The sequence below is a fragment of the Acomys russatus genome, chromosome 12 (assembly GCF_903995435.1).
Source record: "Acomys russatus chromosome 12, mAcoRus1.1, whole genome shotgun sequence".
Classification (NCBI taxonomy): Eukaryota; Metazoa; Chordata; class Mammalia; order Rodentia; family Muridae; genus Acomys; species Acomys russatus.
The window spans coordinates 17,479,058-17,497,326 of NC_067148.1; the positions used below are offsets into that span (position 1 = coordinate 17,479,058).

The window sequence follows — 18,269 nt, forward strand, 5'->3', positions numbered from 1 at the left end:
GCAGACGGGTGGAGGCTCTAGCTTGGGGCCTGAGCTGCTGTTGTGTCGAAAGGCATTTGTGGAGAAAATCGGGACCAGGAAAAACCTCAGTGCCTCGCGTGTGCTTCTGACTCCGTGTCCCGCGTGTATTTTTCTTTCACGCTCGCATTCAACATTGTGGCATCTGATCTCCCCCCCGCCCCCCGCCCTCTTAACTGTTTAAAAAAAAAAAAAACAGTAATGGCAGTTTACTGTGGATAACGTCTAGGGATAATGAACGGTACTTTAAAAATGGTGTCATAGATGGTTTGGTTAAAACAACAATATTAAAAAAAAAAAATCCCTACTTTACCATAGAGTATCCCAGTGACAAGTCTGCGGCATGAGAGGTCACAGAGATACAGCACTTGTATTGATTGTGCCTGTGGTGCCAGCCTGTGGTGTCTTCTGCTTTCACAAGTGTCCCATAGGCAGATGTCATGATGTCACGGGCAGATTTGACATTCACAAGGAGCCGTGCAAGGTCCTGCAAATTAGTTCTTCGCATGCCCCACTCCTGCACAGCAAGCTGATTCATTCCCCCCGCTGCCCAGTTCAGTCCCTCCTGCTTGTAGCTCCTTGACAAGTGAACACTGTGTGTTATCTGCTCCAGCTCCTGGCAAACAGAGAAACCTAAAAAGAATTAACTGCGTGGACTTTATTCATTTCAGTGACATAGAATGAAATTAAATTACTCATTCATGGAGTTAGATGTGTTTCGCTAAATGTTCCTAGTTGTGAATTTACTTTCCGTCTCATTTTTTATATGTGTTAACCACATTTTCTGTAGGTGTTTTATATACTGCCTATCAACTAAAAAAATTTTTTTTTCAGTGCCCACCGAATCTCCACAAACAAGATGGTTATGCCTGCAATCAAAATCAGGTATGCTGGACTATAAATAAGATTTCAGTACCCCTCCCCTTTTGATAAATGTAACTTTAGAAGTTTACTAAAAAGTACATTGCAGTGGGGTGCTGGTTTATATCCGCTTTATTTCGGTCCAGATATCAAATACGTTTACTCAGTGACAAAATAAATGGCCAGGTTGCAGGAAGTAAGAAAGAAGCACAATGGCTGATGAAACCAGGGGTCTAATTTTATAACAATCCTAAAATAATTTCAGCCTATTTAGAAAAAAAAAAAAAAACAGGACAATATTTTATAAGACTTTCCTCAAGTCAGTATTACATCCTCAAAGAGAAGCTAAAAGTCATTTTGGTATCATTTGCAGAACGGTACAAATTTTTCTTCTCCCTAAAAATGTAAGCTTCAAGAACTATGTTACACATAAAGAGCTGTGCCGTGACGTGTGCCCGGAGCTTTACATTTTAGTGTGGCTGATCTTACACCTCGTTAAAAATGTTTATGTGTCTTACTGGTCACTGTGAACAGACTTGAGTATGCAATGAACTCACCCAGAGGGGGATCTTGTAGTCAGAATTTGGGGGGCAGCAATGGCCTGGTGGCCTGTGGCTCACAACATATGTGCGCTCTCTCTCTCTCTCTCTCTCTCTCTCTCTCTCTCTCTCTCTCTCTCTCTCTCTCTCTCTCTCTCTTTCTCTCTCTCTCAGGGTCGCTGCTACAATGGAGAGTGCAAGACAAGGGACAACCAGTGTCAGTACATCTGGGGAACAAGTAGGTTGCATCTTCCGGCTTGATGGCCGCACAGTTTCCTTTTCATGGTTCTTCTCTTTCAGTCTGCGATGGAGCTATGTGAAAGAAAAAGCTAGAAAAGAATGAAAGAGATGTTATGAAAACTGTATACAGGTCTGGAAGTGTAGTGCAGTGGTAGAGTGCCTGTGAGGCTTCGGGTTCGATTCCCGTACACCTCAAATGATGATGGTGGTGGTGGTGGTGGTGGTGGTGGTGATGATGCAAAATCTATGGGAAACAGATATCCTAGTTAGACCTTGTCATGAAAATCAAAGTGTCTTTCATTGATCTTGGTTGTTAAATATGGGATGTTGCATGTGGGTTGAGTGTCACAGTTCATAGTCACTGTCTGGCCACTTGTGCAATGGCATGCCTTACTTTGTGCCTTGGTGGTTTACCTTAGGAGCAGTGCAGACTTGGTTTTGTTTTTGTTTGTTAGTCTGCCGTTTAGTATTTTGGTCAAAGTGATGGCATACAGGTATTTCCTTGGGCACAGACAGGAGCAAGGTGTTGCCTAAATGCTAATATACACATCTGCCAGGTGACAATCACAGTGACTCAGAACTTCAGTTCATAAATGGCCACATAGGGATTGACTTACTTGGCATTCTGATAAAAACGACTCTGGGGAGGAAAAGATTTATTGGGCTTTATATTTCCATATCACACTCCTTCCCCGAGGAAAGTTAAGGCAGGAACTCACGGCAGAACCTGGAGGAAAGAACCCAAGCAGAGGTCATGGAGGGGCGCTGCTTACTGCTTGCTCCCCAAGAATGGCTCAGCCTGCTTTCTTATAGAACCCAGGACCACTTGCCCAGGGGAGGCACCACCCACAGTGGGAGGTGCCCTACCAAATGGAAGAAAGTACACAAGAGAGAAGAGGCCATGTGAGTGATTTCAGCGTTCAACGGGGATCGCTCATGGGAAAGATTTACATCCAGTGCTTCATTTAGGTAAAGATAATAAGGACTTAATGTCTTTTTAAAATTCAAACATTAAAACTCAAATACTGATATAAAATCTCAGCAGAGCCAGGCATGGAGGCTCATGCCTGTAATCTCAGCATTTGGGAAGTGGAGGCAGGAGGATTACTAGTAATTAAAGGCCAGCTTGGACTACGTAATGAGTTCCAGGCCAGCTGGGTCGAAGAAGTGAGACTTTGTCTCAAAAAGAAAAAAGAAAAAAAAAACAGAACACCAAAAAACCCAAAAAAACAACCTAATAATCTCAGTGGGCTGAGACTTTAAAACTAGTGCCTGAATATTACCATAAAACAGAATTAAGAAGACTGGAGAGATGGCTAAGTGGTTAAGAGCACTGGTTGTTCTTCCAGACACAATGGGTTCGATTCCTAACATAAACATGGTGGCTTACAAGTGTCAGTAACTCCACTTCCAGGGAATCTGATGCCCTCTTCTGGCCTCCTTGGGTACTGCATGCACATGGTGTCCAGCTAGCTGTACTTCTAGGCACAACACCCAAGCACATAAAACATAATAAAATAAAGTAAAACAAAACAGGACCAAGGATGAATATTTTCTTACTGTGTGGTATTGTTCTAGTGATTTTTTTTCCTGCTAGTGATTTTTCTCACTGGTCACTCTCGAACCCACCAGCAAGAGCTGGTTAGACATTTCTCGCATTTCAGACCATGCTGCACTTTTGCACAAGCTCACAGAAGCCGCTGGATTTTGGAGGTTTTTCTTTTTTTTTTTTTTGACAAGGAAGTAAATGGCACATCCTGCCTTGAAATCAGTGCTTGCGTGTTTCCGCCATAGGAAGCGGCAATCAAGGCGCCTTCTATTCCTGTTTCTGGGAAGCAGTTGATAGGCGAGTTGCGGCCCCCCACTGAGCGCGAGTAGCCCAGAGAAATAAAATGTATTTTCTCCTCTCGTCCATCTCTGACAGAGGCTGCAGGGTCAGACAAGTTCTGCTATGAGAAGCTGAACACGGAAGGTACGGAGAAGGGCAACTGCGGCAAGGATGGAGACCGATGGATCCAGTGCAGCAAACAGTGAGTGGGCTCCCTGGGGCACAGCTCTCCCAGCCTGACGCAAAAGCAAGGGGAACAAAAAGGCGGGGGGGAAGCCATGGATGCAGTGTACACCTGCACGAGGCTGCCAAAGGATGCATTAAATACGTTCTATTAAAATAGATAAGTGTGAGAGGAAGGAAAAAGAATATAAACTAAACTCTACTGTAGTGGACATTCTTAAACTTGTGGCCTAGTATATATGGTGCCCTGAGCTCTAGAGCATACACTTAGCAAAAGAGTGGCCGGGTGACAGGCATGTGTCTTCGCATTGTCATCACATGACATCAAATCGTTTCCTAAAAGTGACTGTGCTCTAGGAAATCCTCCTGAAAGATATACTGCTTTTTACCAGATTCTTAACTGTTATCAATCCCGACGGGTGGGAGTGGCTACCTTGGCATGGTTTTAAATCTGCATTTCTTGAGTTACAAGAGGAAGTTGACACGTTGCCATGAGTTTGCTGGCCGCAGATTTCTTCCTCATTGATGAGACGCTTCACTGGTTTGCCATCCTCTTGTATAAATCATTGTTTATTGAACAGTTAGGCTGGAAGTATAGGTGTCCTTGTGACAGGTGAGCCCTATAAAAAACAACACCAAGGATCCAGACAACTTCTTCCCTTTGGCTGTGTGAGCCTTGCTGTGTGGACTTTTATGCTCTCACGCTGGTGAGCTCACAGTTGTGAGGTAGGTGCAGAACGTGCACATTCAAAGGCAGACCTTCTTCATGTTATCCGGAAAGAGCATCCCTTCGGCCACCCTAGGGGTGCATAGGATGATGGGTGTCAGGGGCAGGAGTGCTGCTATTGACCGAGCATATTCCTGGCCTTTCTTTCGAATGTGCACACTTCACTACCGTGAGTGAAGCTGTGACTTTAGGCAGGGAAGGGGGCAGTCATAGCTAACACACAGTGTCTGACTGCTTTTATTCTGCAGTGAAAAGAACAATGGGAAATTTGAGGGCTGGAGATAAGGCTCAATAGTAGATTGCTTGCCCAGTGTCTGCAAGGTTCTGTGTTTAGTTCCTGGGACAGTAGCATGTAAACATTAAGGTCTGTGCAGTGAGAGCTGTGGATTTTTGAGCTGGATTCTTCCTGTCTTCTGCCTTCTCAAACCCATGCAGTGACGTGTTCTGTGGATTTTTACTTTGCACCAACCTTACCCGAGCTCCACGTATTGGTCAGCTTCAAGGAGAGATCATCCCAACGTCTTTCTACCATCAAGGCCGAGTCATTGATTGCAGGTAATGAATAGAAGTCAGGAGACCCGGGGAGCAGGTAACACACAGAAGTCAGGAGACCTAGGGAGCAGGTAACACACAGAATTCAGGAGACTTGGGGAGCAGGTAACACACAGAAGTCAGGAGACCTGGGGAGCAGGTAACACAGAGAAGTCAGGAGACCCAGGGAGCAGGTAACACAGAGAAGTCAGGAGACTTGGGGAGCAGATAACACACAGAAGTCAGGAGACCTGGGGAGCAGGTAACACACAGAAGTCAGGAGACCCGGGGAGCAGGTAACACACAGAAGTCAGGAGACCTGGGGAGCAGATAACACAGAGAAGTCAGGAGACCCGGGGAGCAGGTAACACACGGAAGTCAGGAGACCCAGGGAGAATGATGATCACAGATTTCAAACAAGCAGAATTTGAAAACATCAAAGATCTAAGATTCTCTGCTAGTTTCATCTTTTTCTTCCGTGTGGAAAAAGCCACTTAAAAAACAAAAAAGGAGTACGGACTCTCAAATTGCCATTGCCCAAAACCGCAGGGATTTTCCAGATCACAGTCTGAGGAATAGTTACCCTCCAGGTTATAAAGCATCCCCGAAGCTCAAGATTAGAAGTGTTCAGATTTTTGAATGTGTGCACCTGATAATGTGGTGTGGAGGATGAGACCCAAAACTAAACGTGGAGTTTGTTGTTCATTTATGCGTTATACACACAGGCTGAAGGAAATTCAAAAGTCTGTGAACCCATTTCCCTGATGTAATATTGTTATTATATTATATTATTAATGTAATTTATTGAAATACCTGCACACAGCATACAGCAGCTATTAACTGCATCCAACTGTCCTTCAAGCCCCCTCCGCCACTGCGTAGTCTCAAATCCCTCCTCCTCACTCTTCCACTATGAAGCCAACTTTTTGAGGTTTACACGTGTGCGAGACGACGTGTTTGGGGTGCTTATCTTTCTGGGTACAACTCAGTTCACAGATATTCTGAACAGGACAGCACTTCTTTCTTCTCTGTGGCTGACTGACACTCTGTCACGTGTATCCAGACCTCCTAGTATCCATTTCCGTTGCTGGGTACCTGGACTGATTTTTATAGCCCGGCTGTTGTAACAGTGCCACAGTAAACACACAGCAGTACTAGCTGGCATTCAGAAGAAACCGCCACCCCCTTCTCTTGGAGATCGTATGAATTGATGCTCCCACTCGTAGCGTAGTAAGGCTCTCTACTCACTCTGGCGAGCATTTGTATTATTATTATTTTTTTTTTTTTAAAGACAGCTACTTTAAGTGAATTGAGGTGGTATCTTCCTGTGTCTTGGATTGCAGTTCCCTGAGTCATATTGAACTTTCCTATATTCATTGCCCATTTATAGTTCTTCTTCCGAGCAGTGATATTTTTTACCCACTACTTTTAGTGTGCCTGCATTTTAACTGCGGCTGTATCTTAAGTGGCCTTACCCACTCATACTGTGAGTGCTCATAGCGTTTCCGGTGTTGGAACAGCTCAGAATTCAGAGTTTTGGATTAGGGATACTCACCCACCCTGCACTCCTTTTTAGCCCTGGTTAAATTTTTTGAGCATTGGAATATTATCACTATTTGAATACTGTGTGTTTTACTTTTTTTTTTTTTAAATAAAAGCAGTATTTTATGTTACATGGGTTCAGTTTAGTTGATGACCTAAAAAAAAAAATACCCAATCACATACAGAAATTAATGATTGAAATATTTTTTATTTTAATAACTTTGCAAATACCCATCTGTCTGTGAGTACAAAGCGCATAAGGCAAGAAGCTTGTGTTTTCAGCCCGGGAGGGGTATTGCGTTACAGATTAGAGCCCTTGCTTTCACAGTAGCTGTGCTCTGTTCTAGCGTTCTCTTGCTCAGAGGCACTGCCATTGAAACACTGCTGGGACCTTCTGCAGAACTGACCCAGTGTCAGCCCTTTATTCCCACTATCGCGGGATTCCAAAGCACCGTTCTATGGGAGTGAATAAATGCTTAAAATTACCTCAGAGCAATTCTGCACAGGTTCACGGTCTCGGGGGAAGATAACTGCTATTTCCCCATCTTTTTTTAATGGCTCTGAAGGTAAATGTCTTCCTGGAGTACACATGTTGTGTTGTATCTAGTACCTTCCACGCCTCCCTGGACCGCGGGGTTATACTACAAGCTGCCGTATTTGTAAGTCATTCAGCAGCATTCTCTGTTAGGTATTATGTCATTAATTATCATCCAAATTCTAATTGCACCTAACTTCAAAACGTAAGAAGTAAACATTAGGAAAGAAGCCCTGGCTTCCTTTTCAACTGTGGTAGCTAAATCCTCCCGAGGTAATAATACTAATTTTCAAATGTCTCATTTTGCTGTTTTCGCTCAGCAGTATTTCCCTCCCATACTGTCCTTTGCCCGCCGGGTGGTGGAGGACCAACGGCACGCTTCCTTCTTCTCTTCTTGCAGAAAAAAAGCTGTCACCTAGCCTTAATATTGGAACCAACGAAAGAGTTAGAATGTTTCCTGCCAATAACAGTTGTTCCCGATGCCGTAATGGTAATGAGAGGTAGCTTCCTTTCAGCATCCCATGATAGGTGGGAAGGAGGCAGAGTCTCCAATAGGCCGTTGCTAGCGATAGCAGTCTCTTCTGCTTCGTGAGCGGCAAGCCTTGTTCGTGCTGGGCACTGTGTTGTTGTACAGCGTGGTGCCTGTGTTTATGTGGGTCACTTTCTGCTTTCAGCGGTGCTCACGTAGTTTTAGATGACGATACAGATGTGGGCTACGTGGAAGATGGGACTCCGTGTGGCCCATCCATGATGTGCTTAGATCGGAAGTGCCTACAGATTCAAGCCCTGAATATGAGCAGCTGCCCTCTTGACTCCAGGGGTAAAGTCTGCTCCGGCCATGGGGTAAGTAGACATCAGCGTTACAGCTGATCTCTTCATTAGCTGGGCCCCTGGGTTCACAGGGATGAGACAGCCAGATGCAGCCATCTCGTACTGAGGCTGTGGCCAGTTTCTATGCTCTGATTGTCACCGTTTTCTTAGCACGTTAATCTGCTAAAATCATTATTTATAAAGTAATTTGATTTATTTTGTTTATTTCTCATCTCATTTATTGGTTATGTGTATTGATCATATTCTCCAGATACAATTGACATCTATGTTAGTAATCTCTAGAAAAATAAGATAAATGTCATGTCTATCCGTCCATCCATTTATGTACCTATCCTCTCTCTAAGAGGATTTATTATGAATAATTGGCTCACATGATTATGGAAGCTGTGATGCCCCACTGTTTGCTGCTTGTAAAATGGAGAGCTATGCAAGCTGTTGGTATGATTCATCCTGCATCTGCGGACATGAGACTCAGCAGAGCTGGTGTTCTGGGAGTGGAGACGATGAGATGAAAGTGTCTCAGCTCCGACACTGAGGGGGGAAGAGGGGTTGAATTCCTCTTCCTTCCTTTTGTGTGCTGCACGCAGGCCCTTTTGGGTATGCAGTCAGCTCTGTGGAGCTCACTCAACTCAAATGCTGCTCTCATCCAGAGATGCTTTCACAGTCACATCTAGAAATGATGGTCAGCTGTGTGCCCCACAGCCCAGTTAACGTGGCACATGAAATTAGCCATCACGACATCTTAAAAGTTGTTAGAAAACTGATACACTTCCTCAGGGTTTGAAGACTCCATGTCAGTGTGTTTGTTTAGGAGTACAAAGCAACAGAAACCGTATTAGTGATCGGCTTTCATCTCAGGTCACCCTGGGCAGATCAGCGGATCACAGATGATACTCATCCCTCTAAAGAAGTACAGCTATAGCTGGGCTGTTCTCAGTCCCCCCCACACCCCAAAAGATGCTGTCTATATCCAGACCTATGTGTAGCTCTAATCCTGTGACCAGCGTGTGTAAGAATTGTTGCCTTCCCAGGAAAACCCAAGTTTAACAACAGTAATTAAAAAAAAAACAACAAAACCCAAATTATAACAGTAATTTAGATTAGACTTAACAAAATGAAGGCATTTCAAAATTTCTACAGACTTCAGAGATTAGGAAAATATGTACAAAGAGACAGAGTAATAATAATAATAATAATAATAATAATAATAATAATAATAATAATGATAATAATAATAATAATAATAATAATAATAATAATAATAATAATAGTGGGGGGAGATGCTGGAATGAAGGTAGAAGGAACCCAACACGGACAGATAGACGTGTGACGTGTGACGCAGAGTAGACCAAGGTGGACAGGCCCAGGAAGCTTCTCTTGTGCTGACATTTGGCTGAAGCACAAGCTCACAGGGAGGCCATGAAGCCTGGGGGTGCTGGTCACTCTATTTGTTGATATGACAAAATACCTGCAATGTGGAAAAAAAAAACTTCAGAGAGGAGGGAGGTGACTTGGCTCATGGTTCAAGAGACACAGTCCAGTATTACGGGAAAGATGTGTCAGCCACTAGCTTGCTTATTCCTCATATTTGTCGGAGCAGGAAGCAAAGACAGGGAGTACAGGTGCTTGGCTGCCTTCTTTTTTATTCAGTTCAGGACCCCATTCCAAGAAGAGGGACCTGGTGACCCACACTCAGGTTGGGTATTTCCCCTATAGTTCGTTCTTTGGAGATACACCCCAAGATACCCCCAAAGGTGTGCCCTAGTCATGCCCTCTAGGTGTTTATTAATCACAAGAAAATGACATTCAAGTCAGCCATCCTATCTGGTGACTTTGGATGCAGGGGTTAGAGAGTTGTGGATTTCGATCCTGGCTCTGCTTCTTGATGCCTTGGTGACGGTGGTTATGCACTTACCCTCTCGCAGCCCTTAGCTGCCGGTATGGAGTGAACGAGATGCTTTTCATAAAGTTCTTAGCAGAGAAACATGGTACATAATGAGTGCTCAGGCCATTTTACAATTGCTTTGTAAAATAAAATCACCAGGCAGACTTTTTTAAGCATTTTATTTACTGCTCTGAAAATATGAGACGTAAAAGGCTCTTTGCTGCTTTTTCCGCCCTCTCATTTTCACCATTAAAAAAAAAAAAAAAAAAAAAAAAGCAAAGTTCAGTTATATTAATCATAATCACCTACCGCCGTATCTCAGGTTTAAAAGCTTTGGCATTTTGATTTTTATAATTTCTAATGATAAAAGGGTCTCAAGCATCTTGCTTTTTAGTTTGCAGAGAGTTTTATTCGATTCGTGTAAATTGCAAGTCCGTGCCATTTGCTGCTCGGTGGAGGTCTTTCAGGCTGCTGCCTGGGAGAGAATGACTCCATAGATGGCAGGGGGGGGTTGGTGGGGGGCGCTTACTGGGCAGGCAGAGCACCACCGTATGAAGTGGACATGGTGAGATCACACGGCTTGCTAGTGATTGTGTTTCTTGGTCTTTTACCTCGAGGATTGCCCCTTGAGGACGCTCCATCTCTTCTCTGGCAGTGTCCCTTGAGCCCCATGTCTGTTAACTTACTGAATTAAACATGTACGTTTTTCTTGACCAGAAACATTTACTTCAGAAAAAAAAAATAAAAACTACCTTATTGGAAATGTATGTATCTAAATATTGTGAATACTGAAAGTTTAAAGAGTTTTCATCTTAATCATTATTTTTCATTAACTATCATATAACGTCTTCAATGATGTGACCCGTGAGCCTAGTCTGCAAAGACATGGGAACGTTTTGGAAGCCTTCTAAGTGGTTCTGAAAGATTCCTCCATCACCCCCTCCCTTGGGTTATGCGTGTTATCAGTGGTCCATGGTGCTGCATCTCTCTTCTTTCTCCTTGACAGGTGTGCAGCAATGAAGCCACCTGCATCTGCGATTTCACGTGGGCAGGCACAGACTGCAGCATCCGGGATCCAGTTCGGAACCCCAACCCTCCAAAGGATGAAGGACCTAAGGGTTTGTGTGATTCCAGTTTTAGATCATGGCAGACTGCATTCATTCCCCCTCTCCCACTGCAACAGTAGCACACTGCTGAGGCGTTGGAAGGCGCCACACGGGAATCTGTCTTTTTGCCGTGAAGATGCACAGTGCTGTGTGTACCATATTTTCAAAAGCGTGTTTCAATTACCCCTTCGCTTAGAACTGAATTAAGAAAAGCAATTTATACTGATTTCCTTCATATAGCTTCTCCTTTGCCCTTTAAACCTTATACTTTTCCCCCTCTTTAGCCAAAGCTAATTATTTTATAGTTCACGCAAGCCTTTCCATTTTAAATAGGTACAGTCTTTGGAGCTGACGTGAGACTTTTTATCACTCCTCAATATCCCATTCTCTCCAGAGGAAAGTTGTAGTCCTTTATACCCCATTCTAGCAAATTCTTTTGATTTGGTAAGAGAATCAGTTCTTCAGACGGCTTTAATTTTTCAAAGGAGACGTAAAAGGCTGAAGCTTTGTTCTAACCAGCCGCTAAGAGGAGAGAGAAATGAGAGTTTAGCATAATGAGTCTGTGGCAGTTCATAGTCAGCATGTGATACTGAAGAGGAGACCGCTCAGGCCCTGAGGTCAGGTGACATGCCCGTTACCCAGGCAACCAGGGGCCAACCTGGGAGCGTGCTTGCTTCTATTACATCATTTTATAGTATTGCCTATGTAAAAATGAATATGACAGCCATTTTCTCATTATTCTCCCCGCTCTCACCCCCTCAGCTGATTCTCAAGACCTTGAAAAGCTGTCACTTACAATAGGTCTTATGTAGTAGCATCTAAGTCTCTAAGTGCCTGAGGATCCAAACAGTAGCTAGTACCAATTTTAGTACCAGAAAGTAACATTTGACTATGGCGTTGTACCTCAGCTTTTTTTTTTTATGGTACTGCTAATAGTATTATAAATCAACTGCCATGCTTCTCCCCACTGCACTCAGGAAAATACACGCAGGACTACCATTGAGTTCATCAGCCTTGTTTTGGATGAAACATTTAAACTCTGACTTTTACTGTGGTCTGCATAGGAGCCCATGACCCTCAGAGTAGACTAAGCTCCACAAGACTACAGTTCCTGAAGAGATGTAGCCTGGTTCGGATGCATGCATGTTGTGCCCTAACCGTGGGCGTGTTAAAACACTCCATTCCTTTGCTTAATATGCCCAGGATGTTAAAAATCCCATAAGGACAATTAGCACGCCCTCACAGTCTATTTCTGTTTTCTCTCGGTTTCTAAAAACGAGCCTACTCCACTTCCACATTCAGTCTCTTGTTACTTTAAAAACTAGAACAAAACATTCCTGGATCCACCTTTCAGAGGCTGGATTTGGAGGTTTAGGCCCTGACAAAGAAGCGAGGTTCCTTCTTCAAGTCCTTTGCCTGGCGCAGCTGGGACTTTCAGAGCTCCCCGGGCGTGCTTCCCTCCTGTGACACCCGGGGCGTGTTCGCACAGGGACTGGCTTATTTAGTGTCTCCTGCCTGTTAGGTAGAGTGGCACTCTATCAGCTGGTTCTGTTTGCTATTCCTTCACTTGCTTACTCACCAGGAAAAGTCAAACCCAGAGCCGTCAAGCAAACAGCCACCCTCTGAAGAGAGTGTTTGCAGCTGCCTCTTCTTTGACTCTCTCTCACTTTATGAGGTGGAAATCTTCACTCTAGTTAAGAAAAATAACCCCTCCCCCATTTTTGGGAATTCAAGTCATTATTGTAAAAACAATAAGCATAAGGAAATTCAAAAAGAGATGAAAAAAGACAGTAAAAAAATACCCACAGCCCCACAGCTCCGAGGTGATTAGTAGGCACATTCAGGCCGGACAGCTTTCTGGTTGTTTTCTTTTTTTTCTGCTCTTGCCGAAGGCAGCAAGTCATAGGTGCAAGTTGGTTATACAATGGCAAAATCATTGTTGAGTTTCTAGTAATTCTGATTAGGCAAAAAAAAAAAAAAAAAAAAAAAAAAAAAAAAAGTCATTGCTTAACAGGAATGAAAACCAGCTAATTTGTAAACAAATGTCCAAGCAAATCAAGAAATTTTAGTACAGTTAAATAACATCTCTGTTCTGGGGCCAGAGCAATGGCTCAGTGCTCAGGAACTCTCGCTGTTCTTGCAGAGGAGCTGGGTTCGGTTCCCAGCATCCACACAGCAGCTCCAGTTTTAGGGGAACCCTGCATCTTCTTCTGACCTCCCCTGGGGCCAGGCAAGCGTGTGCTACTCACGCATGCATGTGGGCAAAACGCTCACACACATAGAATAAATAGACCTGGAAGTGACAGCTCCAATAGCTGTTTCGTAGCCTACAGGAAGTCTGTGAGGCTTAGTCTACAGTCTATAGGAAGATCCATGAGCATGCTAACAAAACGAGAAACAGCAGGAACCAGGCATTCTAAAGCTTTGTTGTCAATTTTTATAATCTTAGTCTTTATCATCTCTGTTAAAAGAAAGTGAAAGAGAGAAACTGTGTCCTTGACCTTCATCTTCACCCAGTTAGCAAATACGTATCGTCTGTCCGGTATTTTAAGGGAGCACGTGCTCTCGCCTGGTAGGTGGTTAGCAAACACTTCATCTCCTCCCACTGGGGACATTTTGTAAAAGAGACAGAATGCCCACATAACAGTCGGGAGGCCGAGGCCGGAGGGTCATCTCAAGCGTGAAGCTATCATATAGTAAGTTCTAGAGCAGCCAGAGAACACAGCCCCACAACAAGGAACTTGTCGTTCAATGCTGATTTTCCGTTTATACGTACTCGTTTCCAGGAAGCCATGGTATCTGTACAGCACCTGCTTTCCCAGTTGTTGGCTCCGCAGAGGTGGCAGGCTTCCCTTGACAGCCACGTGCTGTATCCTCCTTTTCAGCCTTCAGTGGGTTTGGCTGCACTTGTCCTGCCTTCCCCAGGTGCTTGCCATGTGATCAACAGTCACATGATCTGGCCAGTCATGTCTACAGATAAAGTCTCCTATGTGCCTGTCTTCTCAACACTTGGGAGGCTGAGGCAGGAGAATCTTACGTCTTTAAGGCCAGCCTGGGCTGCATAAGAGTCCCAGACCAGGCTAGCCAGTAAGACTGTTCCTAAAACACAAACAAACAAACACCCAAAACTATCTATCTTTGCTTAATTGCATTCCCCTGAAATGACAGAAAAATCCAAGAATTCTAATGAAAATATTGCCCTTTGAATCACAAACTGCGCATAAAAGGTGGATGGAACCCAGCTGCAGCCCTGTGGATGGAGACCTCATTGGTAAAGGCAGATTCTACCTTTACTTAAGGGGAGTAAACTTTCCACTGAGTTGAAGATGTCAGAAATGGACCTATTTATTTGGGATATTTGGAAAATTGATTTCCAGAACATATGGCTCTCAGTAAAGACTTAACACGTATACTGTGTGGCCATCAACTTGCTAAGGTTGTCTACGGAGGACCCACAATGCAGTGGCTAGGTTAGTCCTGCGAGACTCCAATCCTCAGACAGCTGGGACGTGCAAACCCTGCGAACGAGGGTTTCCTCCCTTCCTCCCCGCTTTCCTTCTTTCCGCCCGTCCTTTTATCTCTTCTTTCTTCTGCCTCCCCCTTGCCTTTCTTTTCTCTCTCAGTAGAACTCAGGTCCTCATGCCTGCTTAACAAGTTCTACCACTGAGCTGTTTTTGCAGCCCTCTCGGGGAAGATTTTCAGAAAACAGCTTAGTATTGCACACATCCACTCCTACCTTGCCATGGATTCTATATATGAAAATCTTCTGACTTCCTCTTCCCTCAACTTGTTTCTGTTGAGATCACTGAAAGGTAGTATTTTCCTTTGCTGTGCAAGCATAGAATGTCTTGAATTTCTTTTTACAAGAACTTCCAGGGGCTGAAACGATTGCTCAGTGGGAAAAGCACTGGTGTGAAGACCTGAGTTCTGGTCCAGAGCGCCCATGGTGTACTTCAGTTTAATGAGCGACCCTGGTGGAGAAGTGACTGAGGAAAACACGTGATGTGAAATTCTGGCCTCTGCACATTTGCACGTATGCTCACACACTCATATTTGCATGTGCACATGAATGTGCACATACAGAGATAGAGAGACAGTGTGTGTGTGTGTGTGTGTGTGTGTGTGTGTGTGTGTGTGTGTGTGTTTGGGTTTCTACATATAGAAGGAGAGCCATGCCCATTTATTTTTATGAATTTGAATCCACTTTGCTCAGTGCATATTGTGCATTATGATGGATTTTTCTCATTTGATGGTGACAAGAGAAAAGGCAAGAAAGTGGGTTATAGCCCTTACATCGACTTGTGTGGGCAGGGATAGTATTCATAGAAAGGCAAAAAGAAAGAAAGAAAGAAAGAAAGGCGGGCTAGACCCTTTCGTGAAGACCCTAGTCATCAAATTAGAGATAGAAAGGACCTTGAAGGCAATTCGTTCAGATCAGCTGCTCTACAAACGGGAAAACTAATTACGGTATTAGTGTTAGCAGCTAATTAAATAAAATGTGATCACATGAGCTTAACCCCAGTGTCTCTTCTGCTACTGCTTCATTTAAAGTGGAATGCTAAGTCCCTCTGCTAGTTCTCTGTGCACAGTAAGAAAGAGAAAGGAGGACAAAAGCAGAGCAGTGATTACGCCCATTAGAGGAGTCATTATTCGTCAATGGGGCTTACTGTGGCTCCAGAGAAGTGAAGTACATTGCTAGAGTTTTGAGTTTTGAAAGCAGTGACTTTAAATGTCTACAACACACCAGATATTATTTATTGTAGCTTTTGCGGACAGCCTTTAGGTGACTTCCGTGTGACAGACTTCGATTTCTGTGGTCAGATCATTGGATGATTCTCCCATGTGAAGTATTATGTGTTTGTCAGGCACTTTCTCATTAACCACAGACTCACCAAAGCTTAAGGGTTTACCACATTCACAATAATTTAGTGCCTATAAATTTATCTTATATACATCCAGAAAAGCTTCTATTTCGTTGATAGCATGAATTGCAATGTTTGTTTGTTTATTTGTTTGTTTGTTGAGACAGGATTTTGCTATGTAGTTCTGGCTGGCTTTCAAATCCACAATCCCCCTGCCTCAGCCTCCCAGCTGCTGGTAGTACAAGAATATACCATTATATTCAGCTAAAATAATATTTGTCGTGAAATAATTTATCCCATGTCCCTCCAGACATATCTCCCAGCATTCTAAAACTGAAATATTTTTATTTCATGGAAAGGGGGAAGGAGATTTTAATTTATGTCTGACCCATGGATGAAATATTTTTATAATATCAACATTATACGGTTAAATAAAGGGATTTATTTAGTGTTTATTTGTAACCTTCAGTTTAGTTAAGTAACCCCCTGCAGGAAGAACTGTGGCCTAAAGGCCATCAGGGATGGCTTTGCTGCCATCTGCCTTTGAAATGCCAAGGGATGGAGGTGCTTAGCTCCTGGTGGCCCACTGGCGTCATGGAGGTGAATGACTGCATCCTCCTGACTTGGAAACTCGTAAGAAACAAACACTCAGCTTCAAAGAGAGCACCGTTCTTTAAATGTGTGACGCCTAACTTACCTGTGCAGGAATTCTGCATGCAAAGTAGAGAATCTTTATTTATAAAAAGGAGAAAATTTATGGTTTGCACATTGATCTTACACACTTATCAAAAGTTCTATTATTTTTTTTTTAAGACCAATCAACCTACAGAACAGGAAGCAGGATTGAAAGTAACAAACCCACAGACAACATGCACATACAAAGAAAGGTACTGAGGTCGAGCGTGATCTATCAAAAGAGTGTAAAGAAAGATTAGTGTGTCAGGCAGCGAGGGGACGAAGTCAGGCTTCCAAAACCGGGACTGGGCTTCGCAGCTGTGAGCCCAGAGAGTGCCATAGTCAGAGCCATAGGAGAAAATGAAACACGTCATTGTGTCTAGAGCCTAGAGCCTAGGAGTGAAAGGGGCGTTTGTAGATAGCGAGTGAATATGAAGGGCGGAATTAATGAACATAAGCAGCTACATAATAAATCAACGAGTGTGGAACTAAAGCTATGCCATGAACTTTCAAAGGCCCCAGGAAAAAAAAAAATTCAGATTTCTCCACTGTAGCTGCTAAAAACAGCTACGTTCACCAATCCGTGCCCTGTAAAACGCTGCCCTCCTGAGGGTCACTCAGTCAGTTCCTGTCAAACAGATTTGAAAACAGGTTGAGTCCGAATTTAAAGAGATAAAAAAGAGATTAAAACCGGGTCAGGATCGTAACCAGGGGACCCGGTGGATCTTTCCAGTCTATTTGCAGCACGCCAGAGCGGAGAGCATCGGCACCACACAAGAGAAGAGCTCTGAGAGAGCCAGTTCCCACCCTCTGCTCATTTGCTCTACGCTGAGAGCACTTATCTGTTAAGAATCTGAAGATAATTATTCTTTCTCGGTGCTGATTAAGGTTCATCATCTGCCCGCCTGGATACGTGCTTGAAGCATCTGCAGGAAATTTTCCTCCCCTCGCCCTCCCACCCCTGGTCAGGTTTCTAATACACGCACAGTGAGCCGCCTAGTCCTCCCGCCTCTACACTGAGGAATTATACCACCACAAACATAAAAGGGTTTGCGAAATTGTTATTCGCCTCTCATTGTGGTAGTTATAATTTTTAAAATTCACAGTTATTAACTTGGCATCACATTATATGGGAGAGGAAGGAAATGCTTTCTTATAATTTATCATATCTGCCTTCTATGAGAGTTGAAGGGAAAGTGTGGTTGACTGGTGTGTTTCCGCAAAAAGAAGTTATGATCGTTAATTTAGCGTTCTGAAAGCGATGGTTTTATTTAAAGAGAAAAAGAAATCACGTTTTCTATTTGGAATGCCTTCCCTTCCTACTCTTGGCCTCCATAGGTAGGAAATCTGAGCTGCAGTTGGGATGGTTGTGAGTGGAAACGGGTGGCTCATGCCAGGGGCCACGGCCTAACTCGCTCTCTTTCCCTTCTCTTAGTGCTTTTTGCCAGACTTCCTCTGTTTTCTGTTGTGTCTCCATCTTCTTTATTTTTAAAAGGCTATCTCTGCCTGTGTTTAGTTAATAGCCCTGAGGCTCTCGTTTATATTACTTACCTTGTGATAAAATGGAAGTCATTGTGAGACTGCTAAGCAGGCTTAGAGAGCCACGGTTCTCTCCCCTTGGGGCACTATCCCACTAAAAGGTCCAGGAGCACAGCAGGATGCCTTAAACCGTTGTGACTGTGAATCCACTTCTTGGTTCTGTTCCCCTGTGTCCATAGCATCCCATCTGTGTAATACAGTCCTGTCCAGGTGAAACTGTTTTCATTGGTGACTTGTATTCAATGCCTTTAAACAAGAGATAAAGTGTCTTTGAACCAATTCCCTTACTTACAGGCATGACTGACCCTAAATAATATTCTCTCCTATTTTAATATGTGACTTCATGAGCCCATATAGAGACCTCGTT

At 43.6% G+C, this 18,269-nt stretch overlaps 1 protein-coding gene across 2 annotated transcripts in view; it reads left to right on the forward strand.

Annotated features, from left to right (window-relative positions):
* Nucleotides 1-18,269, forward strand: part of Adam23 (ADAM metallopeptidase domain 23) — a 144,795-nt gene that overhangs the window by 114,114 nt on the left and 12,412 nt on the right. For both annotated transcript variants that reach the window (XM_051153932.1, XM_051153931.1), the window contains exons 19-24: nucleotides 853-903; nucleotides 1,593-1,656; nucleotides 3,583-3,688; nucleotides 4,832-4,951; nucleotides 7,679-7,847; nucleotides 10,727-10,838. In XM_051153932.1, coding sequence (XP_051009889.1) covers nucleotides 853-903; nucleotides 1,593-1,656; nucleotides 3,583-3,688; nucleotides 4,832-4,951; nucleotides 7,679-7,847; nucleotides 10,727-10,838 — 622 coding nt within the window. The remainder of the gene's footprint in view (nucleotides 1-852; nucleotides 904-1,592; nucleotides 1,657-3,582; nucleotides 3,689-4,831; nucleotides 4,952-7,678; nucleotides 7,848-10,726; nucleotides 10,839-18,269) is intronic.